General features: G+C 42.6%; 1 protein-coding gene across 6 annotated transcripts in view; it reads right to left on the bottom strand.

Annotated features, from left to right (window-relative positions):
• Positions 1 to 15,409, bottom strand: part of ARHGEF28 (Rho guanine nucleotide exchange factor 28) — a 321,591-nt gene that overhangs the window by 269,525 nt on the left and 36,657 nt on the right. For 2 of the 6 annotated variants that reach the window (XM_027606409.2, XM_027606412.2), the window contains exon 1: positions 7,008 to 7,145. The exons of 1 other annotated variant lie outside the window; for it this stretch is intronic. In XM_027606409.2, coding sequence (XP_027462210.1) covers positions 7,008 to 7,032 — 25 coding nt within the window. In that variant the 5' untranslated portion in view covers positions 7,033 to 7,145. Of the gene's footprint in view, positions 1 to 7,007; positions 7,149 to 15,409 lie in introns of those variants that run through there. 3 more of the 6 variants (XM_027606415.2, XM_027606414.2, XM_027606413.2) reach the window with 3 other exon arrangements.

The raw sequence follows: 15,409 nt of genomic DNA, 5'->3' as shown, positions 1-15,409 counted from the left end.
ACCTTCCCTCCTGCCACGTCCCAAACGACCTCCCCTAGATCTTTTATTTATTCTATGATCTAACAATTATATCTTGGTACTTTTTGCTCAATGTTTCATGGGTTTATCTTATCTCCCAGCTAAACCTTTTCCCCTGCATCCTTTGCTGTGCTCTGTGTACATCAAAATATAACTAGGAGACTAAACCCAGTCATTATATTTGACTAGGACTGGAGGGCAAAAGTGTTTTTGTAAATACTGCTTATTCATTAAACAGTATCTGACCATCTGCTGGGCACGAGGATATTATGTGCTGAGGATATATAATTGAACAAGAAACAAAAACCCTAGCCCTTCTGAAGCTTACACTACAGTTTATAGACAACATAGCAAAGTATATTTTATGGTACACTTCAAAATGATATGTATTATTTTTAAAAATGGAGCCAAGGAAGAGAACAGAGTGGAGGGGTGGATAGTGGGGCACCATTTTCAATGTAGTGGTCAGGGCAGGCATAGCTGCGAAGATGATATTTGAGAGAGCAGGGCAGACAGCTGGGCTGAGTCTCAGACAACAGCAGCACAGAGGGAGAAATCTGGAAGCAAAGCATGAACACATGCATTGTGAGTGACACCCAGGAGTCAGTGTGAGGGAAAAGGAGAGTAAAGTATGAGGACAGGGGAAAAACAAAAATCCTGGTCACATAAGGCCTTGTAGGTCATCCCGTGGACCTTCGCTTCTGTGAGTGCGAAGAAGATCCACTTGAAGGTTCTGAGTTGAGGAGTGACATGACAGGACACACACACTAAACAGTATCAGTTAATTACTATGCCACAGGTGGGCTGAGAAGAGCCAAGGGCAGAGCAGGGGGCTGGTTTGCAGGCCCTCGCAATAATATAGCAAGAGATGATGGCCGAGACCAGGGGGTGACAAGGGGGGCTGTGAGCACTAACTGAGTTCTGGACATGTTCTCAAGGTAGAACCGATAGGATTTCCTAGCAAATCAGAATTGGGATGTGAGAGAAAGAGGAGGTCTCCCAAACCAGCAGGCTGAGCTCAGGGTGGTACTGCCGTTAACAGAGATGGATGGCGGTGCAGGTGGCGCGGGTGCAGGGAGGAACCCAGGAACCCCGTTTGGCACACATTAAGTGGAAAATGGCCGCACGGGCAGACCTGTCATGCAGGCGCTGAGATACCCAAGCCTGCAGTTTCTTCTGCCCACCAAGTCCTTTCCTGAGTCACTCCTATGAAAGCACTAGCGGGAAGACGAAAGCAGTTAAAAGAATTAGGAACAGAGGCCATGCCCCTGTCCTTGTGGATTTGGCAGTCGGAGAAGGAAACACAGCAGCTGTTCCTGCTTCTGGCACAGCCGAAGCTGGAACAGCAAATGCCATCCTACCCCAAAACACTTGGAAGGTATCCAAGCAACAAGGTGGGTTACATCCAAAAAATGGTTTTAGATGCAAAACCATGCCATCATGTGGACCAACCAGGTTCCGGCTCCATGCAGGGCGAAAGCAAACCGCCTCTAACTCTTCCCTCTTACAGTTCTGTTCTCCAGGTAGAATTTGGTTTACAAAGCTATCTACCTTGGAGGCGCGCCTGGGTGGCTCAGTCGGTTAAGCATCTGCCTTCGGTCAGGTCATGATCCTGGGGTTCTCGGATTGAGTCCCGCATCGGGCTCCCTGCTCAGCAGGGAGCTTACTTCTCCCTCTCCCTCTGCTGCTCCCCCTGCTTGTGCTCTCTCCCTCTCCCTCTCTCTCAAATAAATAAATAAAATCTTTTAAAAAAAAAAGCTATTTACCTTGGAGATGTTTATTTTCCAAAGAAACAGGAGTTTGGGTTTTGTAACAGTCAAGGAAGAGGACCAGACTAAAAACAGGGCAGCCCGGGGTTGGCCCTGGCTGCCGCCCCAGGCCCCGCCCCGCCTCTGCCTCAGGACTGGGTTTCTCCATGTGTAAATACTGCCACAGCAAAAAAATATTTTCCACTGCCTACACACAGGGCTTTAGGGAGGATTCATGAATTAGTGTGTATAAAACACTATGAGCTATTCAGATAAAGCGACAATGAAACTCCCCTTGTAAGTTTCTGAGGTCCAGACAGAGTGATCTCTTTTCCCCACAAACTCCACAGAAAATCAGACAACCATCTGAAGTTACCCTGTACCTGACTGAAGAGACAAAATGAAGTCATGTGTGAAACCTCTTTGTGAAATACATTTCCAGTATAAGGATTTCTAGAAACAATCTCTCGAAATAAAAATACAGGTTAAAAATCACTTAAAAACCAACAGAAAGAGGTAGCTCTAGGTAAGGCTCCACACAGGAGTTAAATGTGTTGACCTGGGAGCCAGAGTGAAGGCAAACTCCTAGCTGTTGGACAAGCTAGCATCTTAATTCCACTCCAGGAGAAAATATGAACTGCCGCCTAAGGGCCACGGAATTAACAGCATAGTAAGAGCCATCCATGAAAAGAGCTTTGTTGAAGGCGTTTTCCCGTGTTTTCTAAAAGCTGTCCAACTCCACTCAAACGATCACAATTAACACTGACATGAATAGGCCACTGTAGGGATTCTGCTCATAATCCAAAGAGATGGCTTTCCCTGCCCACTGTGATTTTACATCAGTATTCAATCAACCCTTCAGGGTCTTGTTCCTGGCTCAAAAACGTGCCGAAGACCAGAGAAATGCACAGTCTGGAGGTGAAGTCTTTCCTTAACAAAGCAAGGATGTGCTTGGATTACTGTGAGCATCATGGTTTAGCACACCTCAACTCTTCACTTCAGAAACAGAGAAGCGAGGGGTAGCTAGAAAGGGATCGAACACAGAAAGGGGGCAAACAGTCTACCTGCTAAAAATGAAACCACAGTTAAAATGAAATCTAAACCAAAGATTCTGGTGAGCTCATTCTGACAGTGTTTCCCGAGTAGGCTGGCATGTTCACCAAGCTGTGGACACCAGAGGCAAGGGAAGTCTGACGACTCACTCAAGGTCAGTGAGTTCTAATCCCTCGTCTACTGATGACTCATGGTAAATTCCAGATTTCCAGTTCTGTGTTTACTGTACACTGGCACTAATCTCCCAACTGGTCTCTCTCCCTTCAGCTCCAGCTCCCTCCAGTCCTCGTGGCCTAGGACCAAAACATTCAACTTCAAATACTGCTCTGGGTGTCCAGCCCCTTAGCCTACCTCAAACCACTCAGGGGCTCCCCACTGCCTGGGGAGAAAAGGTACCACTTTTGTACCTGCCTTTGAAGGCCACCATGAGCTAGAACCCCTCCCAGTGCTTCATACAACGCTTCCTTCCTTTCTTCTCTAGAGCAGACATTTATAGGGTTCTGACTGTCTAGCACCCTTCCCTTGTTAGCATCTGGCTCTCCCCTCTGAGGAACCCCCATCGTGTACAGCTTTGATAGGAAGTAGGATCTCATCGTCCTTACAGAAGCCAATGGGAATTCACTCTCTCTCTCTGCCCAGTGCAGCCAGGGGTGGGTACATGGATAGGGTGCTTAAGCAGGGGTCTACTCATCGCTCGGCATCAGGGAAATCCAAATCAAAACCTCAATGAGACACCACCTCACACCAGTCAGAATGGCTAAAATTAACAAGTCAGGAAACGACAGATGTTGGCGGGGATGCGGCGAAAGGGGAACGCTCCTACACTGTTGGTGGGAATGCAAGCTGGTGCAGCCACTCTGGAAAACAGTATGGAGGTTCCTCAAACAGTTGAAAATAGAGCTACCATACAATCCAGCAACTGCACTACTGGGTATTTACCACAAAGATACAAATGTAGGGATCCAAAGGGGCACGTGCACCCCAATGTTTATAGCAGCAATGTCCACAATAGCCAAACTATGGAAAGAGCCAAGATGTCCATCGACAGATGAATAAAGAAGATGTGGTGTGTGTGTGTATACACACACACACACACACACACACACACACACACACACACACACACACAATAGAATATTATGCAGCCATCAAAAGGAATGAAATCTTGCCATTTGCAAAGACATGGATGGGACTGGAGGGTATTATGCCGAGAGAAATAAGTCAATTAGAGAAAGACATGTATCATATGACCTCACTGATATGAGGAATTCTTAATCTCAGGAAACAAACTGAGGGTTGCTGGAGTAGTGGGGGGGTGGGAGGGATGGGGTGACCGGGTGATAGACATTGGGGAGGGTATGTGCAATGGTGAGCCCTGTGAATTGTGCAAGACTGTTGAATCACAGACCTGTACCTCTGAAACAAATAATATGTTATATGTTAAAAAAAGAAGATAGTAGGAAGGGAAAAATGAAGGGGGCAAAATCAGAGGGGGAGACGAACCATGGGAGACTATGGACTCTGAGAAACAAACCAAGGGTTCTAGAGGGGAGGGGGTGGGGGGATGGGCTAGCCTGGTGATGGGTATTAAAGAGTGTACGTACTGAAAAGAGCACTGGGTGTTATACACAAACAATGAATCATGGAACACTACATCAAAAACTAATGATGTGATGTATGGTGATTAACATAACATAGTAAAATAAAATAAAATAAATAGAAAAAAAAAGCAGGGGTCTACTCTTCAATAAGACATGACATGAGGGCAATTGGGATATTTATGCACCAAATTGTTTGTTGTTGGCATCCAAGAACTAAGGCTGAGGTAGTCCCCGGCTTCTTTACTACAGCTTCCCTTTACAAACAGGCCATTCTCCCCAGGATGGCTAATTCAGTGTCCCCCTCTCAATACCATGTGTATACTTGCAACCCTATGCCCTGTTCCCAGGAAATACAGGACAGAAGTTCCCGAACAGGGCTAAGCACAAGGCAGGAACAACAAACTTGGTCCAGGAGCTGGGCATGCTGCGTCATAAAGGATGAATACAAGTTAAGCAGACTGAAGGGAGAGCGGAGGGAGCTGGGGAGAAGGGGTGCGTTCTAGCACAGGCACCGAGGACACGGAACATTGCAAACTATGTGTGAGGATTGGAAGTCCTTCTACAGAGCTGTGCACAAGATACTAGGACCAGAGCTGCAACTAGAGACATAAGCCACACTTCGCATACTGTGCCAACAATTTTAGTCTCCATCCTAAAGGTTAAGGGGTGAATTCAAAGTACAAGTACAAAGCCCAAAAGAGATCATAGTTCCATTTTTTTTCCTAATTAGCTCTTTGAATCTCCTAAAGTTTACTCTTAATATACACACTTTCCTCCATAAAATACAATGTAATATTAAGCCAAGAGACCTGCTTTAGCTAGATTCATTCCAAAAATGATTTCATTTTTTATATATATATAGCACCCGGGAAAAAAAATCAACCCATCAAATTCCTGAGCAAAGCAGTAAAGAGAAGTAGGTGCAATTTGTGCAAGGTAGTAAAAAGAATCAAGTCAGGAAAAAGGCACGCACCCCTGGATTAGGGCTCCCATTCTACCTCTCAGTACACGTGTGACTTTGGGCAAGTTATTTAACCTTGTTGAGACTCATTTGTTTATCTGTAAAATGTAGTTAGGACGCCAACAGCTGTAAGAGTGTTAGGGTGAGGAAATCAACCTTACATGAAGCACTGGGTACACATGAGTTACACTCTGATGCTATCCTTTTCTTTCCAAGAAACTTTTCCCCCAACAATGCCCTAAGTTACAACCTGTCCACTATACCCTGATCCGTCACTGGAAACCAAAGAGCCAAGAATAAGGAGATTTGGGTTCCTACATCTGCCATTTTTTTTAACTGTGTGAGTGAAAGTTCAACCACTTGGGAACTCCATTTCCCTATGCGTAAAATGGGGAATGTAGGGGCACGTGGCTGGCTTAGTCAGTAGAGCAGGCCTCTTGATCTCACGGTTGTGAGCTTAAGCCCAACGTTGGGTGTAGAGCTTACTTTAAAAAAAAAAAAATGAATATAATTGCTGCCCATTCCGGGACATGTAAGGATTAAATGAGATTCGTGGAAACTTCAGAACACCAGGTATGTAAAATATTGCAAAGTATTTGCATACTTATAAGTGACCTTCTCAAAGTTATTTCTGACACCACCTTTGAATTTCCAGTTCAACCACTTTCCTCATGTCACTCATGAACCTACAAAGACTCTTTATTGCTTATTATGCCTCTAATTCTGTTTGTCTTCCAACCTTTCTTAATATAGCCCTACCCTACCTATCTAATGCTATTTCCTTCTGCTCCCCCAGATTATCCCACAGTATCTCTCTCATGATCCACAGTGATACCCATTCCTGCGGTTTTGTTCATACAGGTTCTCCTGCCTCAACACCCACCCCTTATGCCCTCCATCTACCCAAGTGGGTGATTTTCTGAAGCCCATCATGCCTTGACTGCTCCATTATACCTGATTACTCCACAAGTAAGAATTCGTTCCTAGCTCTGAACTCCTAACCAGAATCTTCGACTTATTATTTTTACTACATCCTGTAATTTCTCTTTCTGCTTGTATCTCTTCTTCTTGAGGGAAAAGATGTGTTTTATACTCACCCCTAATTCCCTAAAAATTTGGAATAGTAGATGGAGCACAGAAGAAAACATGGACTGGAGGTTCTCAAACCTCTTTGCGCATCAAAACTTCTATCCTCGGCTAATTTCCAGAAACCCTTAACAAGCACCTACTTCTCGGTCAAAAGAACCAAGGTGAGCAGAGCAAGCCCCTCCATCTTACAGGCTCCAAAGACAAAGAGGGTGGCACCAGACTTGAGTACAATGGAGTATGGGAAGCTAGGACAAGCCATGGTTGTAGCACATGATTCTAACCCAGAATTCACACCATAGCTGTAACACAGAATCACCTCTTCCCTTCTAAGAACTGAACATAATAAACAGACAAAGACACACTTCACACATTATAAGATGAGTAATATATGGAAAAGAACCTAAAGGTCCCACTTCAAGAAAAGAATAGTAATAGAGAATTTTACGCAGCCAATGAAAATAATTTTGGAAGGATAATGAATAACAAAAACATTACCAATGTAAAAAGTGAAAAACAAAGGATGTTCCAAGTATATACTATGTGATTTCAATTGAGATATCATGAAACAGGGGCGACTGGGTGGCTCAGTTGGTTGAGTGTCAGCCTTCGGCTTGGGTCATGATCCCAGGGTCCTGGAATCGAGTCCCGTGTCGGCTTCTCTGCTCAACGGGAATCTGCTTCTCCCTCTCCCTGCTGCTCCCCCGGCATGTATTCTCTCCCCCTCTATCAAATAAATAAATAAAACCTTTTAAAAGACAAATAAATAAGTAATAAAAAATAAAAAGTTATCATGAAACAAGTTGTTACTGACTGCACACACTAACTACACACCACACCCTAACTGCTAACATTTTCACATAGTGATAATGACAAGGGCAGGCTGGTTGAGACCTGTAACATCCCCCATCATCTCTACCCGCTTCCTCCAAATGCTGCAACTTCAGTAAAACAATGTGTTCTGTTTCAAGACAAGACTCTGCTCTTCCAGTAGAACTGCTTTTCCCTCCATTCCTACTAAAGAGAAGAGTTTGAGTTGTCTGTTTACATGTGTTACTTATTTATTCTGCACACTAATGTAGAGAGTATCATGTTCATTTCATGGGAGACAAACAGACTGAGGTCCTTAAGGCATTGGCTAAAAAATAATAACCCAAAAGAGCCTTTTCACCTCACATACTGACCTGTGGGTATTGTCCTAAGCATATTTACCTGTGTTCCCTCAGGAAAATCAAAGTTCCTCCTAAACAGTCCAAGAACATACTCCCTCCTGCTACAATCCTAATTGTAGGATTATATAATTCTCCTTCCTCCCCTCCCAGTCAGGGAGTCATGGAGCTGCCACATTCCAACCCAAGTGAGAAACAGGGCCCATGTGAGGGCCACAGCAGGTTGTGGGTAGAGGGATTTGGAGAGTCCACCCTCAGTTGTCCATCTCCCCATCTCCCAACTGCACAGGGCCCTGGAGGACACACCAACAGTCTCCTTCCCTACCATCAGCTACTGTGTTAGCTCATCCTTCACTTTCATTCCCTGGGCAGCTGAAGAACCAGTTTCTCTGGCAGTTTCTCCATTATCCTGCTACTATTCCTCAAGCAAGTATACTTTCCCTTCCATTACTTCCCAGGGACAGTTTATTACTGGTAACAAATAGAAAAACCTAAAATGGAAACAAACAGGGGTTGGTTACAAACTAATGAAAAGCAGCACTAAAACAATGTAGCTCAATAAAATCAACTTGGAACCATCAGAACAAATTCAAGTATGCAATCCTCATTTATTTTACTAAGAGCACATGCCCCAGAAAATAATTTCATGTCTGAGAGCTCCAGTTCCCTGAATAAGAGGGCTGAACTACCTTATAGCTCCATCATTTTAAGTTTTTATTTTAATTCCAGTTAGTTAACATACAGTTCCCTATTAGTTCCAGGTGTACACTTTAGTGATTCAGCACTTCCATACACAGCCAGTGCTCATCCCAACAAGTGCGCTCCTTCATCCCCATCACCTATTTCACCCATTCCACCACCCACCTCCCCTCTGGTAACCATCAGTTCTCTATAGTTAAGAGTCTGTTCCTTGGGGGTGCCTGGGTGGCTCAGGTCATGATCCCAGGGTCCTGGGATCGAGCCCCGCATCGGGCTCCCTGCTCAGCGAGAAGCCTGCTTCTCCCTCTCACACTCCCCCTGCTTGTGTTCCCTCTCTCGCTGTGTCTCTGTCAGATAAATAAAATCTTTAAAAAAAAAAGACTCCAGGGGCACCTGGGTGGCTCAGAGCGTTTAATGCTTGCCTTCAGCTGAGGTCATGATCCCAGGGTCCTGGGATTGAGCCCCGCATCGGGCTCCCTGCTCAGCGGGGAGCCTGCTTCTCCCTCTCCCTCTGCCTCTCTCTCTCTATCTGTGTCTCAAATTAATAAAATCTTAAAAAAAAAAAAAAAGAGTCTGTTTCTTGGTTTGCCTCTTTTTTTTAACCCTCTGCTCATTTGTTTCTTAAATTTCACATATGAATAAAATCATATGGCATCTGTCCTTTTCTGGCTGACTTCACTTGGCAAAACAGTCTCTAGCTCCATCTATGTCCTTGCAAATGGTAATATTTCATTCTTTTTATGGCTGAGTAATATTTCATTATGTATTTTATATATATATACATATATATATATATGTATATATATATATATATATATATATATAAACTCTCACATCTTTATTTAAATTCAATTTATATTATTAGTTTCAGGGGTAGAATCCAGTGATTCGTCAGTTGCATATAACACCCAGTGCTCATTACATCAAGTGCCCTCTTTAATGCACATCACCCAGTTACTCCATCCACCCACCCACCTTCCCTCCAGCAACCCTCAGTTTGTTTCCTAGTGTTAAGATTCTCTTATGGTTTGCCTCCCTCTGTTTTCATCTTATTTTATCTTCCTTTCCCCTATGTTCATCTCTTTTGATTCTTAAATTCCAGATATGAGTGAAATCATATGGTATTTGTTTCTCTATTTCACTTAGCATAATAACCTCCAGTTCCATCCACATCATTGCAAATGGCAAGATTTCATTCTTTCTGATGGCTGAGTAGTATTCCATTGTGTGTGTGTGTGTGTGTGTATGTATATATATATATATATATATATATATATATATATATATATATATATATATACCACATCTTCTTTATCCATTCATCTGTCGATGGACATATGGGCTCTTTTCATACTTTGGCTGTTGTGGACATTGCTGCTATCAACATTGGGTTGCATGTGCCCCTTCGGATCATTATGTTTGTATCCTTGGATAAATACCTAGTAGTGCAATTGTTGAGTTGTGAAGTAGTTCTATTTTTAACTTCTTGAGGAACCGACATACTGTTTTCCAGAAATACCACATCTTCTTTATCCAGGCATCAATTGATGGACACTTGGGCTGTTTCCATAATTAGGCTATTGTAGACAACGCTGCTACAAACATCGGAGAGCATGTATCCCTTTGAATTAGTATTTTGGTATTCCTTGGGTAAATTCCAAGTAGTATGATTGCTGGATTGTAGTATAGATCTATTCTTAACTTTCTGAGGAAACTCCATACTGTTTTCCTGAGGGGCTGTACCAGTTTGCATTCCCACCAACAGTGCAAGAGGGTTCCCCTTTTTCCACATCCTTGCCAATTCTTGTTGTTTCTTGTGTTGTTGATTTTAAGCATTCTGATGGTCATGAGGTGATATCTCATTGTAGTTTTGATTTCCACTTCCCTGATAAATGATGTTGACCATCTTTTCATGTGTCTGTTGGCCATGTGAATATCTTCTTTGGAGAAATGTCTGTTCATGTCTCCTGTTCATTTTTTAATTGGATCATTTGTTTTTTGGGTGTTGAGTTTTACAAGGTCCTTATATATTTTGGATACGTAACTTTACCAGATATGTCATTTACAAATATCTTCCCCATTCCATAGGTTGCCTTTTAGTTTTTTTGATTGTTTCCATCACTGTATAGAAGCCTTTTATTTTTACATAGTCCCCATGTTTACTTCTTCTACTGTTTCCCTTGCCTAAGGAGACATATTCAGAAAGAAGTCAGTATGGTTGATGTCAAAGAGGTTACTGCCTGTGCTCTCTTCTAGGATCTTTATGGTTTCTGGTTACACATTTAGGTATTTAACCCATTTTGATTTTATTTTATGTACATTCTAAGAAAGTGGTCCAGTTTTCCCAATATCATTTATTGAAGATACAGTCTTTTTCCCATCAGATATTCTTTCCTGCTTTGTCAAAGATTAATTGACCCTACAGATGTAGCTTCATTTCTGGGCTTTCTACTCTGTTCTATTGACCTATGTGTCTATTTTTGTGCCAGTACCATACCATTTTGATTACTACAGCTTTGTATATAACTCGAAATCCAGAATTGTGATGCTTCCAGCTTTCTCTTTTTCAGTGTTGTTTTGGCTATTTTGGGTCTTTTGTGGTTCCATACAAATTTTAGAATTGTTTATTCTAGCTCTGTGAAAAATGCTGTTGGTATTTTGATAGGGACTGAATTCCATCTGTAGATTGCTTTGGGTAGTATAAACATTTTAATATTTGTTCTTCAAATCCCTGAGCTTGGAATGTCTTTCCATTTTTTTTTGTGTGTATGTCTGCTTCAAATTCTTTCATCAATGTTTATAGTTTCAGAGTACAGATCTTTAGTTAGGTTTATTCCTAAATATCTTATGGTTTTGGGTGCAATTGTAAATGGGATCAATTCCTTGATTTCTCTTTCTGCTGCTTCATTATTGGTGTATAGAAATGCAACAGATTTCTGCACATTGAATTTGTAACCTGCATCTTTATTGGATTATCAGTTCTAGTTTTTTGGTGGAGTCTTTCAGGTTTCCTACATAGAGTATCGTATCATCTCTAAATAATCAAAGTTTTACTTCTCCCTTGCTGATTTGGACACCATTTATTTCTTTTTCTTGTCTGACTGCTATGGTTAGGATTTCCAGTACTTGTGAATGAAAGTGGTAAGAGTGTGCATCCCAGTCTTGTTCCTGACCATAGAGGAAAAGCTCTGTTTTTCCCCATTATGATAATATTAGCTGTGGATTTTCATTTATGGCCTTTATTATGTTGAGGTATGTTCCCTCTAAACCTACTTCGTTGAGGGTATTTATCATGAGTGGATGTTGTGCTTTGATGAAGGCTTCTTCTGCATCTACTGAAATGATCACATGGTTTTTATCCTTTCTCTTGTTAATCTGATGTATCATGTTGATTGGTTTGTGGATACTGAACCACCCTTGCAACCCAGAAATAAATCACACTTGACTGTGGTGAATGATTTTTTTTAATGTATTGTACAACTCCATCTTAAAGAGGGTCACAATGAAAGTCCTCCCAGTACATAGAATCTGAGTCTGATATTTCTGACTCCTCCTTGCTCTACCAGCAGTAAGTCATCCTTGTTGTATAAAGCCTCATGTAAATTGAAGATCCTACCTCTTCAATTATCTTTCTTTTAGATCAGATACTCCTGGATCCCTCTCCCACCCTATTCCTCTGCCCATCCTCACCATGACCAAAAATGTATGTCTCAAATAGGGTATAAAGGTCATATAAGTTATATTTAGAAGGCAGGACCATATAATGGTTAAAAACCTAAGATTTAGGGTGCCTGGGTGGCTCAGTTGTTTAAGCGACTGCCTTCTGCTCAGGTCATGATCCTGGAGTCCCGGGATCGAGTCCTGCATCAGGCTCCCTGCTCGGCAGGAAGTCTGCTTCTCCCTCTGATCCTCCCCACTCTCATGCTCGCTCTCTTTTTCTCAAATAAAATCTTTAAAAAACAAAAACAAAAACCTAAGATTTAGATTCAGACATGGGTGTAAATCTAGTTTAGCAACTCATTAGCTTCTGACTCCAGCCAAGTTGCTTAGCCTAAGCCTCGGTTTCTTCACCTAAAAAATGGGCATCAAAATAATGCCTATGTCATAAGATCATTCTAAGAAAAAATGAGTAACACACATGAAGCCCTTAGCATGTGCCTGGCATGCACATGCACTATAATACCATGATCATAGTAGTGGTGGCTATTATTACTGCTATAAATATTACTCTGAATCAAACCACAGCCTGATGGAAATGAGAGACTCCAGCAAGAGATGACTAACCTAGGAAATTCATCCCAAGAGTCATTCCTACAGTGGGGAGGAAAAGCTTCTGTCTTGGGGGTGGGAGGAGGTGTGGAGTGATGACAGAGCAAGGGGCAAAGAGAGAGAGGTATTGATTAAAAGTGAGAGGAGACACAGCCCTGTGCATTTACCCTTCCTGCCACTTCCCCCCATTCTCCAGGGAGAAGGGCCACAAATCTCAAGGGCCAGTCCAAAAAAGGCATTTCTGCAGTAACCTACGAGGGATGCAAGACTGGCTTGTGCAAGACAGGAACAGCCTGTAACATCTACAATTTAACTTGTTTAGGGAACATTCAGTTCTGTATTTCATTTAATGAGAAGCTACATTCATGTTCCACTTAATTCTAACAATCATTGATAAGCTGTGCTGAATTGCTGACTTCTGGGAATACTGTGCTTCATGTGTACCAGCAACAGATGTGTAATATTGCCTGGAAATGGCCTATCTCCCCAAGGACTGAACAGGAATTCTCAATGCACGAGGTTCGATGCAAGCATCTCCATCCTGTTCTTCACCAGTACAGAGGCACCCTCGACAGAAGATTCACTATTTCATAGAAAATATGAGTTTTCTGCATGCTGCACCTATTTTCTAAGATGTTATTTGTGGAATCAGAGAACCTGACATTATATCAGAATGTGGATGTCCACACAAATCACCTCTGACTTTGATTTCACAATAAAATCAAAATATATTCATCCCCCTGAGGACAATCTAACTTTTGACACACAAGGAAGTGTTACCCTGTCAATGAATACATTTATAAGCATCTGCCTAAGAATAATGAAAACAGTTGAGCAATTAAATGAAATCCCCACTCAATCACTTTATTCACTTAACATTTATTGAATAATCAATATGTGCCTGGGCACCTGGGTGGCTCAGTCGCTTAAGCATCTGACTTCAGCTCAGGTCATGATCCTGGGGTCCTGGGATCAAGCCCTGCTTCAGGTCCCCACTGAGCAAGGACTCTGCTTCTCCCTCTCTCTCCCCACCCCCTGCCCCTCTCCCTCTTCCCCTCTCCCTGATCATCCTGTCTCTGTCTCTCTTTCTCAATGAATAAAATCTTAAAAAAAGAAAATATGCCAAAGACACCATCACCTCTTAAAAATACTCAATGGGAGGGGCGCCTAGGTGGGTCAGTCGTTAAGTGTCTGCCTTCGGCTCAGGTCATGATCCCAGGGTCCTGGGATCGAGCCCCACATCGGGCTCCCTGCTCCGTGGGAAGCCTGCTTCTCCCTCTCCCAACTCCCCCTGCTTGTGTTCCCTCTCTCGCTGTGTCTCTCTCTGTCAAATAAATAAATAAAATCTTCAAAAAAAATACTCAATGGGAATGACAGAATAAAACATATAAGTATATAGACAATGTGTCACAGACAATGCCTTGTAGTAATATCAAATTGGGATGGAAGGCAGACCCTGGTTAACAAGAAATAGAACCAATTACCAGTTGACCCCAGATACCATTCTCCCCTTAATTTTCATGGTAAGAGCCTTCAACTTTAGCTGCACACATAGCCAGCGGAAGCTGTACCTTGTGACTCTGTAGCCACTATCACATGGAGCCATTGAGCATGTGAAATGTGGTCAATCCTACACACTGAAATGCTATTTTAAACACACTGGGTTAAATATGTTGGGTTAATTTCATCTGTTTCATTTTTTAATATGGTTATTACAAAACTTTATATTACATATGTGGCTCACATTTTAGAAGAAACTGCTAAGCTAAGAACTATTACCCAGCCTTCCCTGAAGTTAGGTGTGGGCATTCCATGAAGTTCAGGCTAATGAGATGTGAGCAGGAGTTAGGTATACAGTGTCAGTCAGGCTCCTCAAAGGAAGAAGTGTGGCCTCCATAACTTCTTTCCCTGTCCTTGGTGGTTGGCAACAGATGACTGGTAGCAAGCTTGCTACAGTCATGTCAGTGAAAATAATGCCCTACGGATGGTGGAGAAGCACGATGGAAGGAACATAGTTCCTGAATAACCTCGGAGTGAGCCACCCATCTGTCCAGCTTAGACTTTTACAGAAAAGAAATTCTCCTCTTATTTAAGCCTCTGTTTGAGTCTCTTTAAAGTTAACTATATTCTAGTTAAAATAGGGAGGCCTAAGAGGCTTCCTAAAGGGACTAATACCCGTAAAGACACCTTCCAGAGCAGGAGTTCACCAGGTAAAGGACAATAATATACTGGTCAGGAGGACCAGGAGCAAGAAAGGTGTTTAGGGCTGAAAAGACAACAGAGTCAAGGTAGAGGTGCAAGGGTCAGCAAGCTGTGCCTGGTGAGCTCTCAAACAAAAGCACCACCTTGGAGAGAGGTGCACTGCATGATGGAGAGGTAGCACTGAAGGGTGAAGCAGGAAAGACTGGTCAAATACTGGAAAGCCTTGAATGGTGGAGTGTGAACCAGAACTTTTTTCACGTAGGAATGGGGAGCTACTGAAGATCCTACCTAAGGAGAGAACATTCAATTCTGCTTTCAAATGGATCATTCTGGTGCCAGTGCAGAAAGCACATTTTTGGGAGACCACATCTAAGGCAGGTAATGTAGTAGCAATTCAGATAAAAATAAGATCTAAACTGCAGCAATAGCAGTGAGGAGAGGATGTGACAGCATTAAGGCTATTTAAAAAGTCAAGTCGCCCTAAGGAATAAAGAAGAGTGAACACTAAGCGCAAGACTCCAGGCTTCTGGGTTAGAGGAAGGGGCCATTTGGGGTGCAGTAGCAAAGAGACAGGCTCAGTCTCAGACACACCAAATCTGAGAG

Source organism: Zalophus californianus, chromosome 5, assembly GCF_009762305.2.
Source record: "Zalophus californianus isolate mZalCal1 chromosome 5, mZalCal1.pri.v2, whole genome shotgun sequence".
Taxonomy (NCBI): Eukaryota; Metazoa; Chordata; class Mammalia; order Carnivora; family Otariidae; genus Zalophus; species Zalophus californianus.
The sequence above is the reverse complement of the archived record's forward strand: the minus strand, read 5'-3'. Positions and strand labels throughout refer to the sequence as shown.